At 59.9% G+C, this 18,928-nt stretch overlaps 7 protein-coding genes across 7 annotated transcripts; 4 read left to right on the top strand and 3 right to left on the bottom strand.

The window, feature by feature from the left end:
• Positions 1-10: 10 nt before the first annotated feature.
• On the top strand, positions 11-2,279 carry ACA1_065930 (cytochrome p450 superfamily protein; the record flags this gene model as incomplete). The annotated part of the gene is given in 10 exon segments (XM_004339737.1): positions 11-82; positions 156-272; positions 340-405; positions 431-602; positions 614-1,256; positions 1,329-1,431; positions 1,526-1,585; positions 1,666-1,793; positions 1,867-2,032; positions 2,118-2,279. The coding sequence occupies 10 exon segments, from the start codon at positions 11-13 to the stop codon at positions 2,277-2,279; spliced, it is 1,689 nt and encodes a 562-aa protein (XP_004339785.1).
• A 222-nt stretch (positions 2,280-2,501) lies between these two features.
• ACA1_065920 (protein kinase domain containing protein) lies at positions 2,502-6,986 on the top strand (the record flags this gene model as incomplete). The annotated part of the gene is made up of 18 exons (XM_004339736.1): positions 2,502-2,655; positions 2,800-2,915; positions 3,007-3,190; positions 3,280-3,492; positions 3,593-3,664; positions 3,770-3,853; positions 3,938-4,090; positions 4,166-4,420; positions 4,482-4,601; positions 4,710-4,801; positions 4,923-5,007; positions 5,078-5,261; positions 5,349-5,403; positions 5,492-5,565; positions 5,680-5,770; positions 5,837-5,896; positions 5,967-6,475; positions 6,569-6,986. The coding sequence occupies 18 exons, from the start codon at positions 2,502-2,504 to the stop codon at positions 6,984-6,986; spliced, it is 2,919 nt and encodes a 972-aa protein (XP_004339784.1).
• On the bottom strand, positions 6,875-9,223 carry ACA1_065910 (uncharacterized protein; the record flags this gene model as incomplete). The annotated part of the gene is made up of 7 exons (XM_004339735.1): positions 6,875-6,982; positions 7,162-7,619; positions 7,709-7,835; positions 7,914-8,037; positions 8,121-8,477; positions 8,551-8,753; positions 8,855-9,223. 7 exons carry the CDS (start codon positions 9,221-9,223, stop codon positions 6,875-6,877), a joined length of 1,746 nt encoding a protein of 581 aa, XP_004339783.1.
• Positions 9,224-10,405: 1,182 nt separating this feature from the next.
• ACA1_065900 (Lgalactose-1-phosphate phosphatase) lies at positions 10,406-11,879 on the top strand (the record flags this gene model as incomplete). Its single annotated transcript, XM_004339734.1, has 7 exons — positions 10,406-10,448; positions 10,554-10,612; positions 10,702-10,770; positions 10,898-11,043; positions 11,118-11,212; positions 11,347-11,535; positions 11,626-11,879. The coding sequence occupies 7 exons, from the start codon at positions 10,406-10,408 to the stop codon at positions 11,877-11,879; spliced, it is 855 nt and encodes a 284-aa protein (XP_004339782.1).
• Positions 11,880-11,996: 117 nt separating this feature from the next.
• ACA1_065890 (betalactamase) lies at positions 11,997-14,027 on the bottom strand (the record flags this gene model as incomplete). Its single annotated transcript, XM_004339733.1, has 8 exons — positions 11,997-12,155; positions 12,222-12,508; positions 12,605-12,750; positions 12,843-13,216; positions 13,332-13,477; positions 13,605-13,713; positions 13,784-13,860; positions 13,931-14,027. The coding sequence occupies 8 exons, from the start codon at positions 14,025-14,027 to the stop codon at positions 11,997-11,999; spliced, it is 1,395 nt and encodes a 464-aa protein (XP_004339781.1).
• Positions 14,028-14,111: 84 nt separating this feature from the next.
• On the top strand, positions 14,112-17,603 carry ACA1_065880 (leucine rich repeat domain containing protein; the record flags this gene model as incomplete). Its single annotated transcript, XM_004339732.1, has 10 exons — positions 14,112-14,147; positions 14,395-14,504; positions 14,578-14,666; positions 14,774-14,855; positions 15,065-15,247; positions 15,317-15,476; positions 15,552-15,780; positions 15,878-17,112; positions 17,319-17,410; positions 17,492-17,603. The coding sequence occupies 10 exons, from the start codon at positions 14,112-14,114 to the stop codon at positions 17,601-17,603; spliced, it is 2,328 nt and encodes a 775-aa protein (XP_004339780.1).
• On the bottom strand, positions 17,288-18,848 carry ACA1_065870 (uncharacterized protein; the record flags this gene model as incomplete). Its single annotated transcript, XM_004339731.1, has 2 exons — positions 17,288-17,599; positions 17,679-18,848. The coding sequence occupies 2 exons, from the start codon at positions 18,846-18,848 to the stop codon at positions 17,288-17,290; spliced, it is 1,482 nt and encodes a 493-aa protein (XP_004339779.1).
• Between the last annotated feature and the right edge of the window lie 80 nt (positions 18,849-18,928).

The following is an 18,928-nucleotide window of genomic DNA, read 5'->3' as shown; positions in this document are numbered from 1 at the left end:
GTCAAGCCACATGGGACTCCTTTTGTGGGCCTTGTTTCCGCTCGCCCTGGTGGCTGCCGTCCTCTACTTGATCTATCTACGCGTACGCGACTCAGACACTGGTCATTTTATAGATAAGTTGAGATTAATCGAATCTCGGGTGATCTGCGCTGCAGATTAAGCCTACCGGACATGGCGGACCGCCGCGTGTTGAGAAGGGGGTACCGCTGCTCGGTGCAGCGTTAGCCTACTTTGGTAGTCCCGTCAAGACGCTGGAGTGGGCTCATCTCATGGTACGCGGCGCCTCTGCAAGATGACATCTGAACGGCACCACAACCCCATGTGCGTGTGGTGATCCAGTACGGCAACGTCTTCCGTCTCAATCTATTGTTCTTCGACGCCGTCTTCCTGCTGCGCTCGTCTTTGGTACGCGCAACTGTGCTCGCCGCAGCTGTGGCGAGCAATGGAGACTAACGTCGCTCAACAGGACGGAGGCGGAAGCTTGCACAGCACGCTGGACAAGTACTTCTACAACGCTGAAGAGACTGGGGAGATTTCTCACCATCAAGGCACTGCGCACAACCCAGCGCACCATGATGAATGGCCCTCTTACCCTATGTCTGGTACACAACAGGAGTTGAGCGTCTGCGACGGCTGGCGTACTTCCACGCCAACCCATCGACTCAGATTCCCAAGGCCAACCTGCAGAAGATGCAGGAGGCGGTCGCCACCGTCTTCCGCACCGAGCGCATGGAGCAGTACAGCCAGCGCTGCGCTGACATCGCCCAGCGCACGCTCGACGAGTGGACCAAGCAAGCCGGACGCGATGGCTACATCGAGCTCGCCGCGGCCGTCCAGGGGCTGGTGATGGAGATCAACACGCGCCTGCTGCTCGGCGACGCCTTCTATGCCGCGCACGGGCGAGCGTTCGCCGAGAGCTTCCTCGCACTCGAGAAGGAATCGGCCCACCTGCTGGCGCGCATTCTGCCCGACCTGCCGTTCATCCCGCCGGTCAAGCGCGCTCTCGAAGCCCGGCGCACGCTGGCCAGCCTGATCGAGCAGGAGCTCGCTCGCCTGCGCCAAAGCAAGAGCTCCGACGACGAAGGGCACCTCCTGCACCTGCTGGCTCAGGTGAAGCAGGAGGACGGCTCATGGCTGCCCATCGAGCAGAGTGTCGACACCGTGCTCCAGATGTTCTACTACGGCCAGGCCAACACCACTGGTCACCTCACCTGGCTCATCGCGCACATGTCCCAACGAGGCCACGCGCAGGATCTGTACGACCTCTCTCCCTTTGGGCTTGTGTTTAGCTGAAGACCTCCTTCGACTTACATTCGTCCGCCACACAGCCACCGCGTCAGACGCGAGCAGAGACGGGCCATGGGGGAATCCGAGGAGCTTGCCTACAGCCAGTTCTCGTCTTTCCGTGAGCTTGAGCAGTGCATTCAGGAGGTTCTTGGCTTCGACTTCCTCTGCGCTTGTCTATAATCTTTCAACCTTCCATCTTCACCCCCTTAACCATCGCTTCCTCTATGGGCAAAAACAGGTCACGCGGCTGTACTTTACCACCACTCTGCCTCCTCGAAAGGCCATTAAGTCGTTCAAGGTACGCTCAACCTAATGGCTGCTGGCTCGCTAAGGAAGAAGGCGGATTGATGTCTGACCTCCCGCGCGCTTGATCTGCAGTTCGAGGGCTTCACTATTCCCGAGGGCTCGCTGCTGTGCGTTTCGCCCATTCTCGGGCACCTGGACTCGGACATCTTCCCCGACGCGGGCATCTTCTTCCCGAAGCGCTTCGCTCCGCCCAAGAAAAAGTACCGCTTCTCGATCTGCGTGTGCGCGCTTGCGTGCCACCTTTCTCATGTCTTTTCGCACCTTGATCACAAGGCAAGCGCCCGAGACCAAGACGGCGTTCAACCCGTCGTCCTTCTACGGCATGGCCTATGTGCAGTTCGGTTACGGAATGCACAAGTGCCCTGCGGAGAAGTACGCCATGACGGTCCTCACCTCCTTCTTCTCCGTCCTCGTACGGACGCGCTCTGTCGAGCTCAAGGTAAGCACCCAAATCTCTCTTGCCAAGCTCTTGCTTCGTTCAACACGAACCCTCATCACCGTCTTCTTGTCGGCGATGTGCGCAGGACAACAAGCTGCCGCTGCCTCAGTACCCGGCCACGTTTGGCACCGCCACGCCCACCGGCGACATCCTGATCCGGCTACAGCCCTATGCCATCCCCCGCGAGCTCATGTTCGAGGAGGACGAGCCCGAGGTGATTCGCTCCATCCTGCCCCCCGCTCACTAAACACTTCGCTGGCCGCATACAGCCCGACGCGACACGACACGACATGACGCGACACACAGCCGAGCACCATAAAAGAACACGAGGCACATCGGCTGTCGACGCTACCGTTGCTTAGCGTAGCTTGTGCGGAACAACCGCGGTTGTGTGGAAGACAAACTCAAAGAGCAAGCTCCACTGCCGGGCCTTGGAAGGTCTCTCGCTTGCGCTTCCTCGATTGAGAAGATGAAGGCCACGACGAAGGTGGTGAGCTTTGGCCTCAACTTCAACGGGCAGTTGGGGTACGAATGCTACGATAACAAGAATCCACGATCCGTCAACGCGCCGTCTGATCTAATCTCCCTTCACGCCGGATGGAACTGCTCCGTCGCAGTGAATAGTACAAATCACCCCTCGATTTTTTTTTTCAACAATTCAATTATGTGCATTCCTTCTTGAATTGTTGCTTTCTGTCCTGGCCGCACAGGAATAATAATCATGCATTTAATAATATTAATACTTATTTATTGTGGGGTATTGGCAGGTGAAGGCACGCCCTACTTCTGGGGTACGATGCCGTCCAAGTACGACGGCAAGGCCAAGTTCCTGGAGCCTTCGCCCCTCCCCGCCATCTCCATCGGGTTCAAGCTGGCCCACCGCGTACTCCAAATCGCCGCCGGACGAGCCCACATGCTGCTCCTTGCTGGTTTGGCCTTCCCCCATTTCGCTCTACATTGACCCTGTCCAGCAGCGAATGCTAATGGCTCCTACGACTACGGCCGTAGAGGACGGAACGGCGTACAGCTTCGGGCAGGGCGAGTGGGGCAAGCTGGGCCACGGCGGCGCGGCCAACGAGCAGCACCCGAAGCAGCTTGAGGTCCAGGGCAAGGTCACTCAGATTGGCGTCGGAGACCAGCACTCGGTCCTTCTCACCGGTTCGGCTCTCTTGGCTCTCTTTTGCCCGCGCACGCACCGTTGTAGGGCTATGCACTCAGTTTTCACTTCACTTCACTTCTCACCACAGACGGAGGCCACGTCTACACGTTTGGCCAGGGCATCTATGGTCAGCTGGGCCACGGCACCCGCAAGGACCTCGACCGACCGAAGCGAGTCGAGGCTCTCGTTCGGGCGCAGCAAACGATAACGTCGATCGGCGTGGGGTTCGATCAGACCTTTGCTATCAACGCCGACGGCGTCGTGCATTCGTGGGGCCGCCAGGGTCCTTGGCTGGGACACGGTACGCGCTTTCTCACCCCCCCCCACATGTACACACACGACCGCCGCCCCTTGTGGGCATTTCTTCTCAACGTTTCCCACATCCACCGTTCTCCCGGCAGCCGCGCAGCCCGATCACGTTAAGCAGCCGCAGGAGGTCGGCCTGCTCAAGAACAAAGCCAAGATCATGCAGGGTATGCGCTGTGCCCCCCTCCTCTCGAAGTAGTGCCGACGTTACTTCTACTGCCGCCTTCTCGGTCTTGGTCTGACACCGATCTGAACGTTGGTGGTTCGTCCAGTGGCCGCCGGCAAGCAGCATACGTTGCTTCTGACGATCGACGGCAAGGTCTACTCCATGGGCAAGAACAAGGACGGCTGCCTCGGTAAGACCTTACATTCCCTCTTCGAGGCCTATTGCACCCCAGCACACGGCTGACGTTTTTATTTATTATTATTCTTAAATATAGGTCAGGGCAAGACGGTGAAGAAGGAGACGGCCAATCCGATGCCCATCACCTCCCTGAACAACTACGTCATCACCCAGGTGGCCGCCGGCGAGAAGCACTCGGTCGTGCTGGCTTCAGACGGCAGCGTGCTCACTTTCGGCAGCGGCTCCAATGGTACACACACACACACACACTCGCCCCTCTGTGCGTGTGCGTGTGCGGTGTGCGCTAACGCCAACCCGGGGCCAGGTCGATTGGGGCACGGAGACACCAAGAACCAGGACGTGCCTCGAACGGTGCAGGGCGTGTTCGACAAGGCGTGCGCGATTGCCGCCGGCTTCGAGCACACGATTGTGCTCACTGGCCAGCTTCCGTCCCCTGCGACTGATGAGAAGAAGACCAAGAAGTCGAAAAAGTCGAGCGGCTCGTCCGACCTGAAGAGCTCCAAGTCGAGCACCAAGTCCAAGCTGAGCTCCAAGGCCTCTTCGCGCAAGGCCGGCAAAGGTATTGCACGCACGCACGCACGCAGTGATCGATGATTGACTGATTGATTGGTGGGCGGCAGGCAATTACTCGGGGTTCAATAGCAGCTCGGAGGACAGCGAAGACGAGGGTGAAGAGGAGGAGGAGGAAGAGGACTCTAAGAAGAGCAAGAAGAAGTCCAGCAAGAAGAAGGCCATCAAGGGTACCCCATTCCCCATTCATTCATTCATTCATTCCTCTTCCTCCTACAGAGTGATGCAAGAATGCGATGAGGGAGTACGCGTGCTGACCGATCTGGGGGCGAACGCAGGCAAGCTCGACCCGGACCTGGAGGCCATGCTCAAGGAGCTCGGCCTGCTCGAGGCGGCTCCCGTCTTCATCAAGGCCGGCATCACGTGGACCGTGCTCCTCCAATTCAAAAAGGCACGTAGGGACCAGCTCATCGGCGGCGTTTAGCTCGCGTGTCGTATCGCACCCCGGGGGGTCTAAGTGTCAAGTGTGGTTGGTATATTGGTATATGCAGGGTGACCTGGACGAACTGGGCCTCGACGTGGGTCCCCGCGTCGCCATCGCCAACTACCTGCAGACGGCCAAGAACAAATTCAAGGGTACATATTTCTGTTCACAGGACATGTAGATATATCGTGGCCGACGTCGGTTTATATTTGATGCGACCAGTGGGTGAGTCCGGCAGCATCAAGGCCACGATCGAGAGCCAGGACCTGGTCTTCCACAAGAAGCTGGGCGAGGGCAACTTCGGCGACGTGTGGCAGGGCAAGCTGCGCGGAACGACCACCGTGGCGATCAAGACCATTCGGTCAGAGGACAAATCCGCGTTTCTCCTCGAGGCCCACATCATGGCGTATCGCTTTCCTCCTTCACCGCCCCACCCACCCACCCACCACTCATCACCCACCCACCATGCGTCTCACACTGGTGTCAAATGCAGGCAGCTGCCGGCGCACCCCAACGTCGTGACATTCTTCGGTCTTTCCTCGTGCGATGTGCGTGTCCTCTTTGCAAGTCGACCAACAGCGAAGTTGTTCACGCACGCATTTTTACCGTTCGTATTCGCTTCTTTCCTTCCCACAGGAAAAGAACGAGCTGTTCCTGGTCACCGAGTTCGTTGCCGATGGCTCGCTGGATCGCTTCCTCACCGAGAACATGTACGCCTCGACGCTTCTATATGTCTTCAAAATTACAATTTCGTGTAATAATAATATGTAATATAATAATAATAATAATAATAATAATTATAATGTGTTTTGTGCGCTGTGCAGTGGCAAGATAGGAACGGAGACGTTGATTCAGATGACGAGAGACATGGCCGCTGGGTGCGACCATCTGTCGACGCACGGCATCGTCCACAGGGTACGCACCGCGGTTGTGGAGAGACTGCCCATACGCAGACGAGGCTAAACACTCTTGGGCGTCCAGGATTTGGCGGCACGCAACTTGTTGCTGGAGATCAAGCGAAATGGCGAGCACCACGTCAAGGTAGCACGCACGCACGCACGCACGCACGCACGCACCTTCAAGTACTCATACGGCGCTGCGCGTTGGGCAGGTGTGCGATTTCGGTCTCTCGCGCGGGCTGATCGAGAACGAGTACAACTCGCAAATGAAGAACGTGCCCGTGCGGTGGACCGCGCCCGAGGCCTTCAAGTACCGTAAGTACACCACGAAGAGCGACGTGTGGAGCTTCGCCGTCACGCTGTGGGAGATCTTCTCGTTCGGCCAGACGCCCTACACGGGCATGTCGCCCCTCCAGGTGGTCAAGGCCCTGGACAGCGGGTACCGGCTGTCGCGGCCCGAGTTCTGCCCGAAGCGGCTGTACGACGAGATCATCTGCAAGTGCCTCACGTTCGACCCGGAGGCGCGGCCCACGTTCAACGAGATCTTCAAGAAGCTCGAGGAGCTCTACCCCAACGGCAAGATCAGCGAGGCCGAGCTGCAGGAGCTGCGGGCGTCGCGAGAGCAGCAGAGCGTGGATGACAAGCTGGACCACACCACGCGCGACATGTTCGTCGTCGAGAACGAAGACCAATACGACGACACCGAGACCGGCGAATACGCGTACGTCTCGCCTCCTTGCTCGCTTTTCGTTCTTTTTCGTTCTTTGCGTTTCGCTTTCGTTTTTTTCATTCTCACCAATCCCCCCCTCCACAGGTCGGAGTACAACAAGTCTGCGGGCAACGGAGAGGCGGAGGTGAAGGCGAAGCAGGACAAGCCCAAGAAGCCGAAGAAAAAGAAGAAGGAGAAGGACGGAGGCGAAGACGAGGCCAAGACGAAGACCAAGAAAAAGAAGAAGACGAAGACGAACGGCGACGACAGCAGCGAGATGGGGAAGGACAAGACGAAGAAGGACAAGCCCAAGAAGAAGAAGAAACCGGCCGAGAACGCCGCCCCCAAGCCGGGCGAGTACGCGTCGGGCGTCAGCCTGGAATTTCAGAGCCAGATGGAGGACAGCGGGCATTACCTCGTGGACCCGCCCTCCCCGACCACCCCGCCCGCCAAGACCACCACGGCGCCCAGCAGACTCGGCATGAGCCACGCCGAAATGGAGAACATGACCGAGTACGCCTAGGAGCTCAACACTGCACAACATTTTCGAGCTCTCGGCAACATGCAAGATGTGGGTAGCACAGATGTTGATGACAACAGTTTACTTTTATGTTATCCGTTTTTTGTTTTTAATGTTAGGATTGTACGTTACAGCTGAAAAAAACGGGTTGAGGTTACAAATAAATGGTCAAAACTACTGCGATCATGAGGAAGAGGGCCAGCCCGATCGCCTTTAGCGTGGTCGCCGAGTGCTGGCGCACGAAGACGCAGTCCAGCACGTCCCAGCACTCGTTGGTCGCCTTGGCCACCACCACGACGTCGAGGGACGACTCGCCCGCCGCCTGTCCCGCTGCCCTCGCCGCTTGGTCCACCAGCACTTGGTCGTCTTGCGTGCGATGCTGCGGCCCACCGGCCGTGCGTCCCTCCACCCCCTCCTCCCCCTCGCTGGCGCCGGCGTTGGGTCTCTTCTCCCCGATCGAAGGGGGCACGGCCGCGGCGGCTTGGGCGGCTGCGGCTGCTGGCGACTCTCGCCATTGCTCGGTATCGGCCTCGTCGTCCAACCTGCAATAGTCGTCGTCGAGGACGTCGGTCGAATTGGGTCGGAGACATTCGGCGTTGAAGAATGGATACGCGCCCGGATCCCCACACTCGCCCTCTATTGCACATGAAAGGGAATCGCTTTAGACCAGCGTGTGTGTACCTCGTGTGTTGAGTGTGTGGTGTGTGTGTGGAGGGTTGCCGAACCTGACGTGATTGGGTCGTAGCACCATCGGCAAAGATTGGACACGCAGGAGCCACACGATCGGTAGCGCGTGCAGTCGCGCATGTGCCACCCCATGTCCTCGTACATCTTGATCAACAGCCCTCCGAGCTGTTTCGTTGCACGTGCGTGTGCGAGTCAGTCTCCGGGCACTGTGTGGCACTCACTGTACGCCGTTGGAGCACGTACATTGTGGATGACCTCCTGCTTGGCCAGTACCGGCGTCATGAGGGACGACGGCGCGCCGGGCGGGTACGCCGCCTCGTCCAGGTGCGAAATGCTGCTGCTGCCTTCAAACGTCGTCGGCACATATCTGCGTGTGTCGTGTGTCGTGTGCGTCGTGTCGTGTGAGCGGCAGGCAATGGACAACGAGACTCAACTTGTAAGCCGACGTACAGCTTGGGCTTGTTCTCCTCGGTGAAGGAGGGCGACTCCCAGACAAGGCTGATGGTGGTGTTGATGAGGCCGCGATTCTGGGCCACGGACGGCGCCGAGAAGATGTGGCCCTGGCCCACCACGTGCACGAAGCGGTCGAAGATGTAGGCCTCGCCCTGCACGCCCTTGCTGAAGCTCTCGATCCCGTTGAGGCTGTTGCCCTGCCCGACCATCGACAGGAAGCCCAGGCCGTGCTGCAGCTCGTGGATCACCACCGTCACCAGGTCGTAGTGCCCGTGCGGCACGTTGCCCTTCAGCCCCGAGTGCCACGCCCCGAGCGAGTTGACCGTGAGGACCATGTCCGGCTGCTTGTAGTCCCTGTCGTGTGTGTCGTGTGTTGGGTGGTGAGCGCAGGATTGTCAGCTGAGAGAGAGGGTGGAGGAGGCAGTACGGTGGTGGGTAGCGGACGCGCTGGTTCATGAGGGCCTTGGGCAGCCAGACCATGGCCTCGTGCTGTTGGCCGGAGGGGGAGGCCACCTTGTAGAAGGCGGTCGGCCCGGCGTGCGCCAGCACCTCGCGCTCGAGCGGGACCCAGTCCACCGCCACGCGCACCGGCACCTGCATCTCCTCAAAGTGGGCCGACACCACTTGGCCCTTTTCACGCACACGCAAGAGACGGTCTCAATCAACATGCACCGCACACACGCCACCGCACACGCCACCGCACACATGCGATAAGCTGAGTTTGTGTGTACCGCAAACTGGAAGGCGTGGCGGACGTCATCGGGCACGGGCTGGTGGAACTGGAACTGGAAGTGGCTCAGCGCCCGGCGGCTGGTGGCGCTGGCCTCGCCCAGGAGCAGCTGCTCCCAGGCCATGGGCGCCCGCGAGGCCGTGGGCGGTCGTCGCTTGCGGGTCCCTACCTCGCCATTGAAAGCAGCGGGCTCGTCATCGTCCGGGGAGTAGCCGGCAGACTGGTCCTTGTCGACGTCGTCGCTGTTGTTGTAGGTGTCATCGTAGGCACCCTCGGGCTCGGTACGCAGCTCGGCACGCCATCGAAGCCCTGGGACGAGGGCTTCGTCTAGGAACCGTTCGTTGCCTGCTCCATCCACCATAGATCGCATTAGTTTCTTTCGATCTATCCATCTTCAAATGGCTTCTTCGGTTCCATCTTCAAATGGCAGCGAAACAGATCATCATCCGAAAAGATTTGTTGAGTCACGCTTCAATCGTAAAAAGTTATTCCGAACTCTCCGCGTTCTGGGATGAGAAACCGAGAAGAAGAAAGATGAAGAAGGAAAAGGTTACCGAACAGGCTGAAGATGGGCGGCGCCATCACGAACACGAGGAGCGAGAGGCCGACCAAGATGACGAAGAGTCGTAGGTCGGTCGATGGGCCAGCGCTGCCCATCCCAACTCGCTTCTCGGGAGCAAGCTCAAGAAGAAGACGTCCGTCACCTGCGGCTCCTTCGCCCGCGTTGTTTGGTTCGCTTGCTGTGCGGTTGGTGGGCGTTGCGCCCGCTTGTTGTCTGTCTTCGTCTTCTCTTTGGTGATCGCTGGCGCTTGGTCGATTATTAGGTTCTCGTAAATGTCGGCATTAAAAAAAGTTGGCATAGCAACGAAGTCGCTCCATGAGCTAAGCTCTCCTTTCTGCAGGGGTGCTTGCCTTTCCTCGACCGCGGGGGTATCCCCAGCCCGCACGGACCCAGTGTGGGCATTTGACGCAGTGTTCTCCCCAAAAACACTGCATTTTCTCTTGATCCCCTGGATCGTTCAGAGTCGTAATATGGTCATATGTCGCGCGGTTGAGCTGTGCGCAAGGTCAACGGGAGGTCGATAGCGCAGCTCCCTGGGTGCAGGGGACGGGCAGAGCTTGGGCCTTGGCTGCTTCAACTGCCAGCGTATGTTGGGCGCACCACCCACAGTGCCGCGATCAGCCCCTGTAGGGCGTTTGCCATAAACGGCGCTAAAGTGGACCTCTCTCCTGCAATCTCGATGGGACGTTCCAGGCCCGTTCCCAGCTGCACGTGCGTTGCAAGCTTGATCACTACTCGCTTCCGGTTGGTGATCACTGGCCTCACTCCGCGCCAGCCTGGCAGTGGACACCAGCACTGCTCATTCTCCCTCAGTTGGCCGGCACTCTTCGCCCTCAGCATAACACCGCCAAGGCGTGAGCCTGGGGCACGGGCCTGCGGGGACGACGTGGGCTATGTCTGCACTAAATCCGTGGGCCGGACGTGACGCGGCAGAAGGCATTATGACATTTAAATCGTTTTGTTTTAATATTCTTATCTCGACCACCAACAATGACCTCCCACAGCACAGCCGACCTCCAGCGCTACCTTGAAGGTAACTCCACTCAAAACAAAAGCTCCACATTCACATTGAAGAGGTCACCCACAAAAACAACCCCTTAACCTGATTAATCTTCTCTTCATTCTCCTCGCCCGCCAGTTGCTCTCAAGGCGGCCGACGCCGCAGGTCTGCTCGTGAAGGAGCGATTCCATAGCGCGGTATGGCCCCCCTCCGGAGACGATCTGATGAAGATGAGATGAGGTTGTGGCTCCACGGTGTAGACCCACACGTTTTTGGTGTTGTGCAGCAAGACAAGCTGGTGCAGGAAAAGAGCGCGGTTGACCTCGTCACCGAAGTCGACGTCGCTGCCGAGAAGGTACCCCGCTGCACCCATACGGCACAGCACACAGCACACACGACAGACACGCTCCACGACATGACACGACACGACACGCGCACGACACTCATCAGCAGCATCTTGCGTGCGTGCCGTGTGTGTGCAGACGATCATCGGAATGCTGAAGGAGGCCTTCCCGGAGCACTGCTTCCTGGGCGAGGAGAGTGGCGGCTCGGCCGGCGAGGAGCGCCTGTCGGACGAGCCCACGTGGATCATCGACCCCATCGACGGCACCACCAACTTCGTGCACACGTATACGCCCGTTATCTCCCTCTTCTCTTTCTGTGTGTTGTGCTGACCCTTAGCCCCTTGGCCGGGTGGTGCAGGTATCCGTTCGTGGCCGTGTGCATTGGTTTGGCGATCAACAAGCAGACCGTCGTCGGCGTCGTCTACAACCCCGTGCTCGAGGAGAAGTACACAGGTGAACATATGCTCTCTCACTCGTGTGTGTGGTTGTGTGTGTGTGTGTGTGTGTGTGTGTGTGTGTGTGTGTGTGTGTGTGTGTGTGTGTGTGTGTGTGTGTGTGATGTGCCTCACGCATTGTCCCTATGAAAGCGATCCGTGGCGGTGGTGCGTTCCTGAACGGCAAGCCCATTAGCGTCTCCAGCGCCCCCGAGATCGGCCAGGCGGTGGTGTCCACCAACATCGGCTACGGCCGCTCGCGCGAGGTGACCGACTTCATGCTGGGCAACGTGCGCGTCCTCCTCGAGCACAACGTGCGCGGTCTTCGCATGACCGGCTCTGGTACGGCGCCCTCTACGCCATGCGAGTTTGCGGGGTCTTGCCTTGAGCTCAGTCGTCTTCGTCTTCTTCTTCTTCGGTTGTGCATTGCAGCGGCCACCCTGATGTGCGACGTGGCGATGGGCCGTCTGGACTGCTACTTCGAGTGGGGCGTGCACGCGTGGGACGTGTCGGCGGCGTCGATCATCATCGAGGAGGCCGGCGGCGTGTGCATCTCGCCCACCGCCACGTCGGCCGTCACCGACCAGCTGAACCTCACCGCCAGGTCGATGCTGTGCGGCCCCAAGGCCATCGTCGAGGCCCTCTTCCCGATCCTCAACAAGGGCTGGAGCGCCGAATGGAAATGAGAGACATTATATTAAATAGCCAATTTTTCCTCCTAAATCCACAAAATAGTATATTTATTTGCACAAATAGAACAAAATAAATAAATAAATAACTATTCACAATAAAGGGCGAGACCACTACGAGGAGGGAGGAAGAGCCTGGAAGACGACGCGGAAGAAGCGGGCGAGGTCCCACTTGGTGACGTCGGGCGTACGGCCCAGTCGCACAATGACGGCCTTGCGCGAGGGCACCACCATCACGAACTGATGCTCAAAGCCATGCGCCCAGTAGGCGTCCTGTGGATGTATGTCGGTGGTGAGCGAGTGATCGGTGTGGGCAAACGGAGACAATGATGGGCGTACTGTGGGCAGCTCGCGCTGCCAGAAGAGGTCGGCGCTGGCGGCGTCGAAGACGTCGTCGCCCTTGCCCTCTGTGGCGGCGCCGTTGAGCCACCACTGGGCGCTATAGCGGTGCTTGCTCGCCGGCGCCGGCGTTTGCACGTAGCGCACCCAGCCCGGGGTCAGCACCTGCTGGTGCTCCTCGGCGGCATCGCCGTCGGTGGGCCATTGGCCCTCGTTGAGGAACAGTTGGCCGAACTTGGCCCAATCGCGAGCCGTGGCGTACATGTACGACGAACCCACGAACGTGCCTGGGACCCAAAGCCTAAAAGTTAGTATTGCGAGTCATATGAATCGCGCTGTGTGGCGTGTTATGTGTGGCGTCGTGTTATGTCGCGTCGGCGTACCGGCAGCGTCGGTCTCCATGAGGGCGCTGTCCATGCCGAGCGGCTCGTAGAGAGCCTGGCGCGGGAAGGCCCAGTACTCCTCGTCCGTGGCGAAGGTCGAGCGGAGAAGTCGAGCGAGCAAGTTACTCGTTCCACTCGAATACGCCCTACACGATGTTTCTATGAGTGCTCTGGACACGCACACACCGCACACGACACCGCACGACACGCACGACACGCGCACAAACACGATCGATACCACTTGGTGCCGGGTGCGTGGATGAGAGGCTTGTTGACGGCAAAATCCGACATCGAGGGGCGAAGGAAGAGCATGTCCCGCGCGTCCGAGTGCCGGTCATATTTCTCGTCGAACTCGAGCCCGCTGCTCATGTGTAGCAGGTTGGCGAGGGTGATGTTGCTGCGCGGATCGGCGGCATTGCTCCACTCGGGGAAGAGCCGCGTCTGGTCGAGGCGGAGGTGGCCCTGGGCGATCCGTATGCCGATCAGAGTGCTGATCACGCTCTTGGCGTTGGACCACGACGCCAAGCGCGTGTGTGGTTGGAAGTCCGGTCCGTAGCGCTCTGCGACAATGCGACCGTTTCGCACCACGATGATCGCACGCGTGTCGACATCCTGGCCGCACACGCACACGCACACGCAGGTACCACCGCACATGGCACACATGAGATCAGCTTTGGTGAAGATTGAAAATAATAAAAAAAATGCGGCACAGAAAGTGGACACGCACTCGATGCTTGGCCGGGTCTAACTGCTCTTCGATTACGCTGTTGAGGAGCTCGCGATCAACTTCTTCGCCGTCGCCGTGGGCCAAACGGGCAGGCCAAGCGTTGGTGGGAGCCGGGGGAAGCGATACGTCGTCCGATGCCAGCGGAACTACTCCACGAGACTCGAGCGCACACCCCCGATTCTAGTAGACGAACACGGCCATTGTCAGTTGGCAGCTGTGGTGGTGATTGCTGCCATCATGCCACATAAGGTACCGGCCCGCGGTAGTGCGCACGACGTTGGACGGGGAAGAAGCCGAACAGGCTGGCCGTGGTGGTCACATAGCGCTCCTCGCGGTTCACCACTGCCACATCGGTCACCTTGCCGATCGTGCCCGATAGCTCCTGCGTGCCCGTTTCCCAATAAATGCCAAATAAATAAATAAAATTAAGAATAATAAAGGGTGGTACAAACGTGGTTGTAGACGTGGGCGGGGTCACGGCCGGCAACAAACACGGCGGAGCAGGTGAGCTTGGCCGAGTACCCAGCAGCTGCAATTTTTAGAGTAATAAAATTAATAAACATATAATTTTTGTGGCGCACTTGATCTGGTTTACTGACCGACGTTGAAGGAGGTGGTGACGAAGGGCACCACGACGGTCACTCCGGCAGCGGCCAATCCGAAGACCAGCGCCGCCACAACGTACGCCCACTTCATTGCACGCCTGCTTTGATTGGAAGAGAAAGAAATCGAAAGGAAAATCTCAGCGTCCCAAAATAAAAAAAAAATACGCACTTGACGATGGAGACGGAAGGCGGCTCGCCGTTGTGGTTGCAGGTGTCTGCAAGGGTGAGTAGCACAGTAGTCCACGTAGTTTTTTCTTTCTGATGTTGTGTGTTCTGGGAGGGGGAGGTGGCGTCGCTGTTCGATCTTTCCGCCCTCAGTTTGATTGACGCTGGAGAACCCTTCTGGACTTCGAACTCAGCCTTGCAAGCCCAAGAACCAACGTTGTGGTAGGTTGTGTCGCCCACACCTCTTTGATTTGACCGTAGCGCTGGAGTGGCCTTGCAGGGTGGTGGCCCAGGATATCGCCCAGCGATTCGTGGGGCTGATCACGCACCGCCAGCTGCTGCACGACTGGACGCTCGCCTTCATCGCTTCGTGCCTGGTCGGCCTCAGCTCCCTTGACCTCAGGTACACCACACAAGTACCCACAATTCCGAGCTGCATTTAAGCTTGGGGGCTGCCTCTGACGACGAGTCTGCAGTGATGCCACCTATCTCTCGCTTGAATCGCTGATCAAGACAGCAAGTCGATGGGAGTCCCTGCGCCAGCTCTCTACGTTCCGGCGTCCAGGTACGTGACCCTCGCACCTTGTTGTCAGGTGCCTTGGTTGATGATCGTCTGGCATGTATTCAGGGCCAACGATGCATTCGTGGAACAGCTGGGTGCCAGCAATGCAGCGATGCACCTTGAAGAGCTCAATCTATCGCAATGCGTCGCCATCACCAACGACGCCCTGGTCCACCTGAGCCGATTCCCTCGGTTGTGGTGTGCCACCAGTCTCTTTCGCTTTCTCTTTCGTAAATTTATGCTGACCTTCAACTCAGGGTGTTGAGTGTGAGCGGCTGCCCGCACATCGACGGGGAAAGCGGCGGCGTAATCTCGCACGCTTGTCCACAGCTTCGGGTCAGTACAGCTATACACGCTCACACGCTCACACGTCCCTTTTGATGTACCTGAGCTCACCCCAGGCGGGCCTTGGGTGGCGGCTGGCAGAGCTTGGACGTAAGCAACAACTGCGCCATCAACGACAAATTCCTCGCCTCTGTAGTGCTTCCAGGCGACGATAGCACATCTCGCGGCCTTGCCGAGCTGGAGTTGCTCGACCTGCAGCGTACCCGCGTTACCGCGGCCGGTCTGGCCCAGTTCATCAGGTATTCTTCGCGTTCCATTCCCAACAGTATAGCATCTAACGATCGTCCCTCTCTGTCAAGAAGGAGAAGGGCAGGGACCCAGCGTGCGCTCACGGTCAAGCTTGAGTCGATCGACTGCTTGAAGCTGGCTCCCGACGTGCTTCGATTGGCACGCTCGGCGAATAGCGCGTCGGTTGACCTCTTTCAGGCGATCTTACCGGCCTCCGAGCTGACCTTTGCGCCTTGCGAGGTGCGCAGACGACATCCATTGGACATGGGATCTCGTGAACCGCGCAAGTTACTCACCTACTCGTGTTGTTGTTAGCACGGGGACGAACTGGTCGACGAGCTGGAGAGTCCCTACCAACGGCTGCTTTCGCCCGACACTGCGGAGCTCAAGCTGTTCAGCTCGAATCCAAGCTCGCAGAGGGCGGACCAGGCTCGGGACGTCCTACGCAAGGCGTCGCGAGTCAGCCGCCTCCAACTGTGTCCCACTTTGATGGATTATTCTCTCAGTGGCGTGTTGGCCCAGTTCCAGTGCCTCAACAAACTCGGTACATGACAAACAACACACACGCACACGCACACGCACTACCGCGCACGCACACGCATCGCCGCGCACATGGAAGAGTGCTCACAGGCCACGGCCAGCTCTGTGCCGCACGGTGCCCGTACACCGGCTTGATCTCGGCTGGACTTCACCGCTGGACCACTCCGGAGCCCTGTCATCCTTATCCGCGCTCTCCCTGAGCTCCGTTGGCCTGAACTGCCGCACGCTGGCCGAGATCGAGCGTCTCCCCGGCCTCACGAGCCTATCCATCACAAGGATTCCCATATCGCTGTCCGATGACGACGCGTCCGCCATTGCCCGGGTCATCGGCGATGTGATCGGCTCGCTGTCGCGCCTCTGCAAGCTGAAGCTCGGCCCCTGGAACATCAGTGGCGGACATGCGAACTTGGAGATCGGTCTGGTCGTCCGCCGCCCGCGGCTGCGCACGCTCAGCGTGATCGGGAAAACCTTCAACGTGCTCGCGGTCGAGTGCCCTTCGCTGACGCGCTGTTCTCTGCTCGACTGCTGGCACCCCGACAGCAACGCCGTTGGTGACGACCACCTCGTCTCATTCCATGACCCGGCCTTCGTGGCCCGACTGCCGCGCATGCGGCGGTTCCACCTGCGCCACTCGGAAGTGCCCGCAACCTTCGTCGAGCGCGCCCTGCGCCAGTGGCCGCGGCTCACCCACCTCGACCTGCGAGGCTTCGCCATCGTCGACATGCCGCTCGCCGCCGCCTTCGCCCACGGTGGCCACGCCCTGACCTCGCTCCATCTCAGCGACTGGGACCTGCGGGGCGAGTTCGCGGCGTTCCACGCGCTGGTGGCCCGATGCACCCGGCTCGAGGCGTTGAGCCTGCGCGACGCCGAGGGCTTTCGGGTGGAGGCGCTCGAGAGCCGCTGCCTGCGGTCGCTGACGATCGCCTTCGTCTACGATCTGGGCAGCGAGCTGCGCCTGCCCGGCCTGCCCAACCTCGAGCGGCTGAGCGTCGACGCGTTCGACGTCTACTCGCTCCACCGGCTTGTCATCACCGACAAGCCACGGCTCGTCGAGCTGCGCGTGCCGCGGAGCTGCGGCCTGCGTGAGATCACCGTCGCCAACGCTCCGCTGCTGTGCAGCGTCAACGTCGAGGCGCCGCTGCTTGACACCCTCCGCGTGAGCGGCTGCCCGCTGCTGCGGAGCCTCGCCATTAGCCATTGTGAGCGCCTGTGCACGCTGGACGGTGTCGAGTGCCCGTCTCTGCGGGTCCTGGAGCTCCAGAACATGAGGCACCTCAAGGCCGCACAAGCCCGCGAGCTGGTCCAGCAGCGCTTCCCGCTACTCGACGATCTCAGGGTACTCCTCGCCGCACACCGCACGCACCGCACAACGCCAATGATGACACACCCACACGCAGGTGGACAACGTTTCGGTCAAGTAATACAGGTCTTTTCCTGTTGCCCCCCATTGGAGCCCACACCATTTCCCCCCCCCCCCCTCTCGCCAATCTCTCTCTTCTGAGAGAATAGAATCAGTTGCTCGAGCTGTGGTGACCGATGCAGGGCGGCGAGAACGGGCAGGTCTCGAGCGAGCGGCGTTCGAGACAGTCGGCCCGCTGGTCGGTGTCGAGCGGGCCGTTCTTGACCTGCGAGAGGTGCTTGGGGTTGAGGCACACGCGGTTGCCGCAGAGCTGCACGACGGGCAGGTTGACGTCGATCGTGCGGTTCCACACCAGGTACGTGAGGATGTGCGCGAAGAACTTCTTGCCCGCGACCGACTTGCGCACGTACGAGTTCGGGGTCGGTCGCACGCACGTGCAGAGCCAGCAGCCCTTCCCCGATGTCTAAACCACCACACCACACACTGTCGGTGAGCTCGACATGATCAACGACACACGACACGCAGACGCAGCCGGTCTGTACCTCGACCACGATGTTTTGCTTCATGCGCTGCCAGAAGACGTGCAGCTGGTCAGACTTGGTGATCTTCTCGGGCATGAGGCGGTGGTTGAGCGGCTTGCCCTCCACTGGCACGTCGACGCCGATCCACGTGATCGGCTCCCTGTGCGGTGGCTCCCCGATGTCCGCCAGTATCGCCGCCGTGGTCGAGGAAGAAGCCGCCTGGTTCTCCCCGTCCTCCTCGTCGCTTTCATTCTCTTCTCTATCCTCCTCTTCTTCCTCGCCCTCGGAGCTGGTCTCGGCCACCGCCTCTTCCACCGCCTCTCCTTCTTCGTCCGAGCTGCCCGCCACTATTTCGAGCTCGCCCTCTCGCCTGCCGCTCCTGTTGTCCTCGTCGTCGTCAACGTCACCGGCATCGCCTTCGTCGTCGTCGACCACCCGGCTGTTGTTGATGTGGTCCAAGAACACGAACATCTTGTTCTTGTCCCGCCGCGGCTTCTTGGCCGGCCGCCCATCGTAGCTCGCGGGCAACCTGTGGTCCGCCGGGCCCGTGGAGGAAGTCCGCTTCCGCGGGTGGTGGCGCTCGGCCTTGTGGAGGCCTCGAGGCGCCGCCGCAGCTGCGCTGCCTCCGGTCTGCGCAGCTCCGAATGGCTGCGGAGGCGTACCAGCCCTGGCCGTGGCCGTGGCAACGTTGTCGACAAATTTCCTTAGCGGCGCGGGCGACGGCGACATGACGTGCGGTGTGACGTGGCCGGGCGTGGCCGGGGCGGGGGCGACGTGGTGGCGGTGGTGCCCATGAGGCAAAGGGGACGGGGCGCCGACGGGGTGGTGGGGCTGCTGCTGCGGGAGAGGCTGCGGTGTGAAGGTGACGGTCATCTGGACGCCGTAGGTGGCACAGCCCTGGGCCGCGGCGGCCAGCGCCCCGTACTGGGCCTTGAGTACCGCCATGTCGGCGTGTACCTCCCGCAGGGTGGCCCCAAGGGTCTCCACCTTGTCGGCCAGCATCACTAGGCTCTGGGTCAGCTGGGGCAGCAGGGCCGCGGCGGCGGCACTGGAGTCGACGTCCGCCCCTGAGGCCTGCTGCCCCAACGGAGGCTCCGGGCCTACTCCGGGGTGGGGATGGCTGACGTGATCGGCGCCTGCTGCCGGACTCTGCTTGCTCTTCGCAGTTGGCGTGGTGCTTGGGCTCTCCATGTCGTCCGTAGGTGGAGAAGAAAAAGAGCGTCGGCCCAAGGTCAGGGCGAGCCAGAAGCAAGAGGAAAAGAGAAAGAAAT

The sequence above is a fragment of the Acanthamoeba castellanii genome, assembly GCF_000313135.1.
Source record: "Acanthamoeba castellanii str. Neff unplaced genomic scaffold scf7180000084599, whole genome shotgun sequence".
NCBI lineage: Eukaryota > Discosea > Longamoebia > Acanthamoebidae > Acanthamoeba > Acanthamoeba castellanii.
This window is presented reverse-complemented; position numbering and strand designations above follow the sequence as displayed.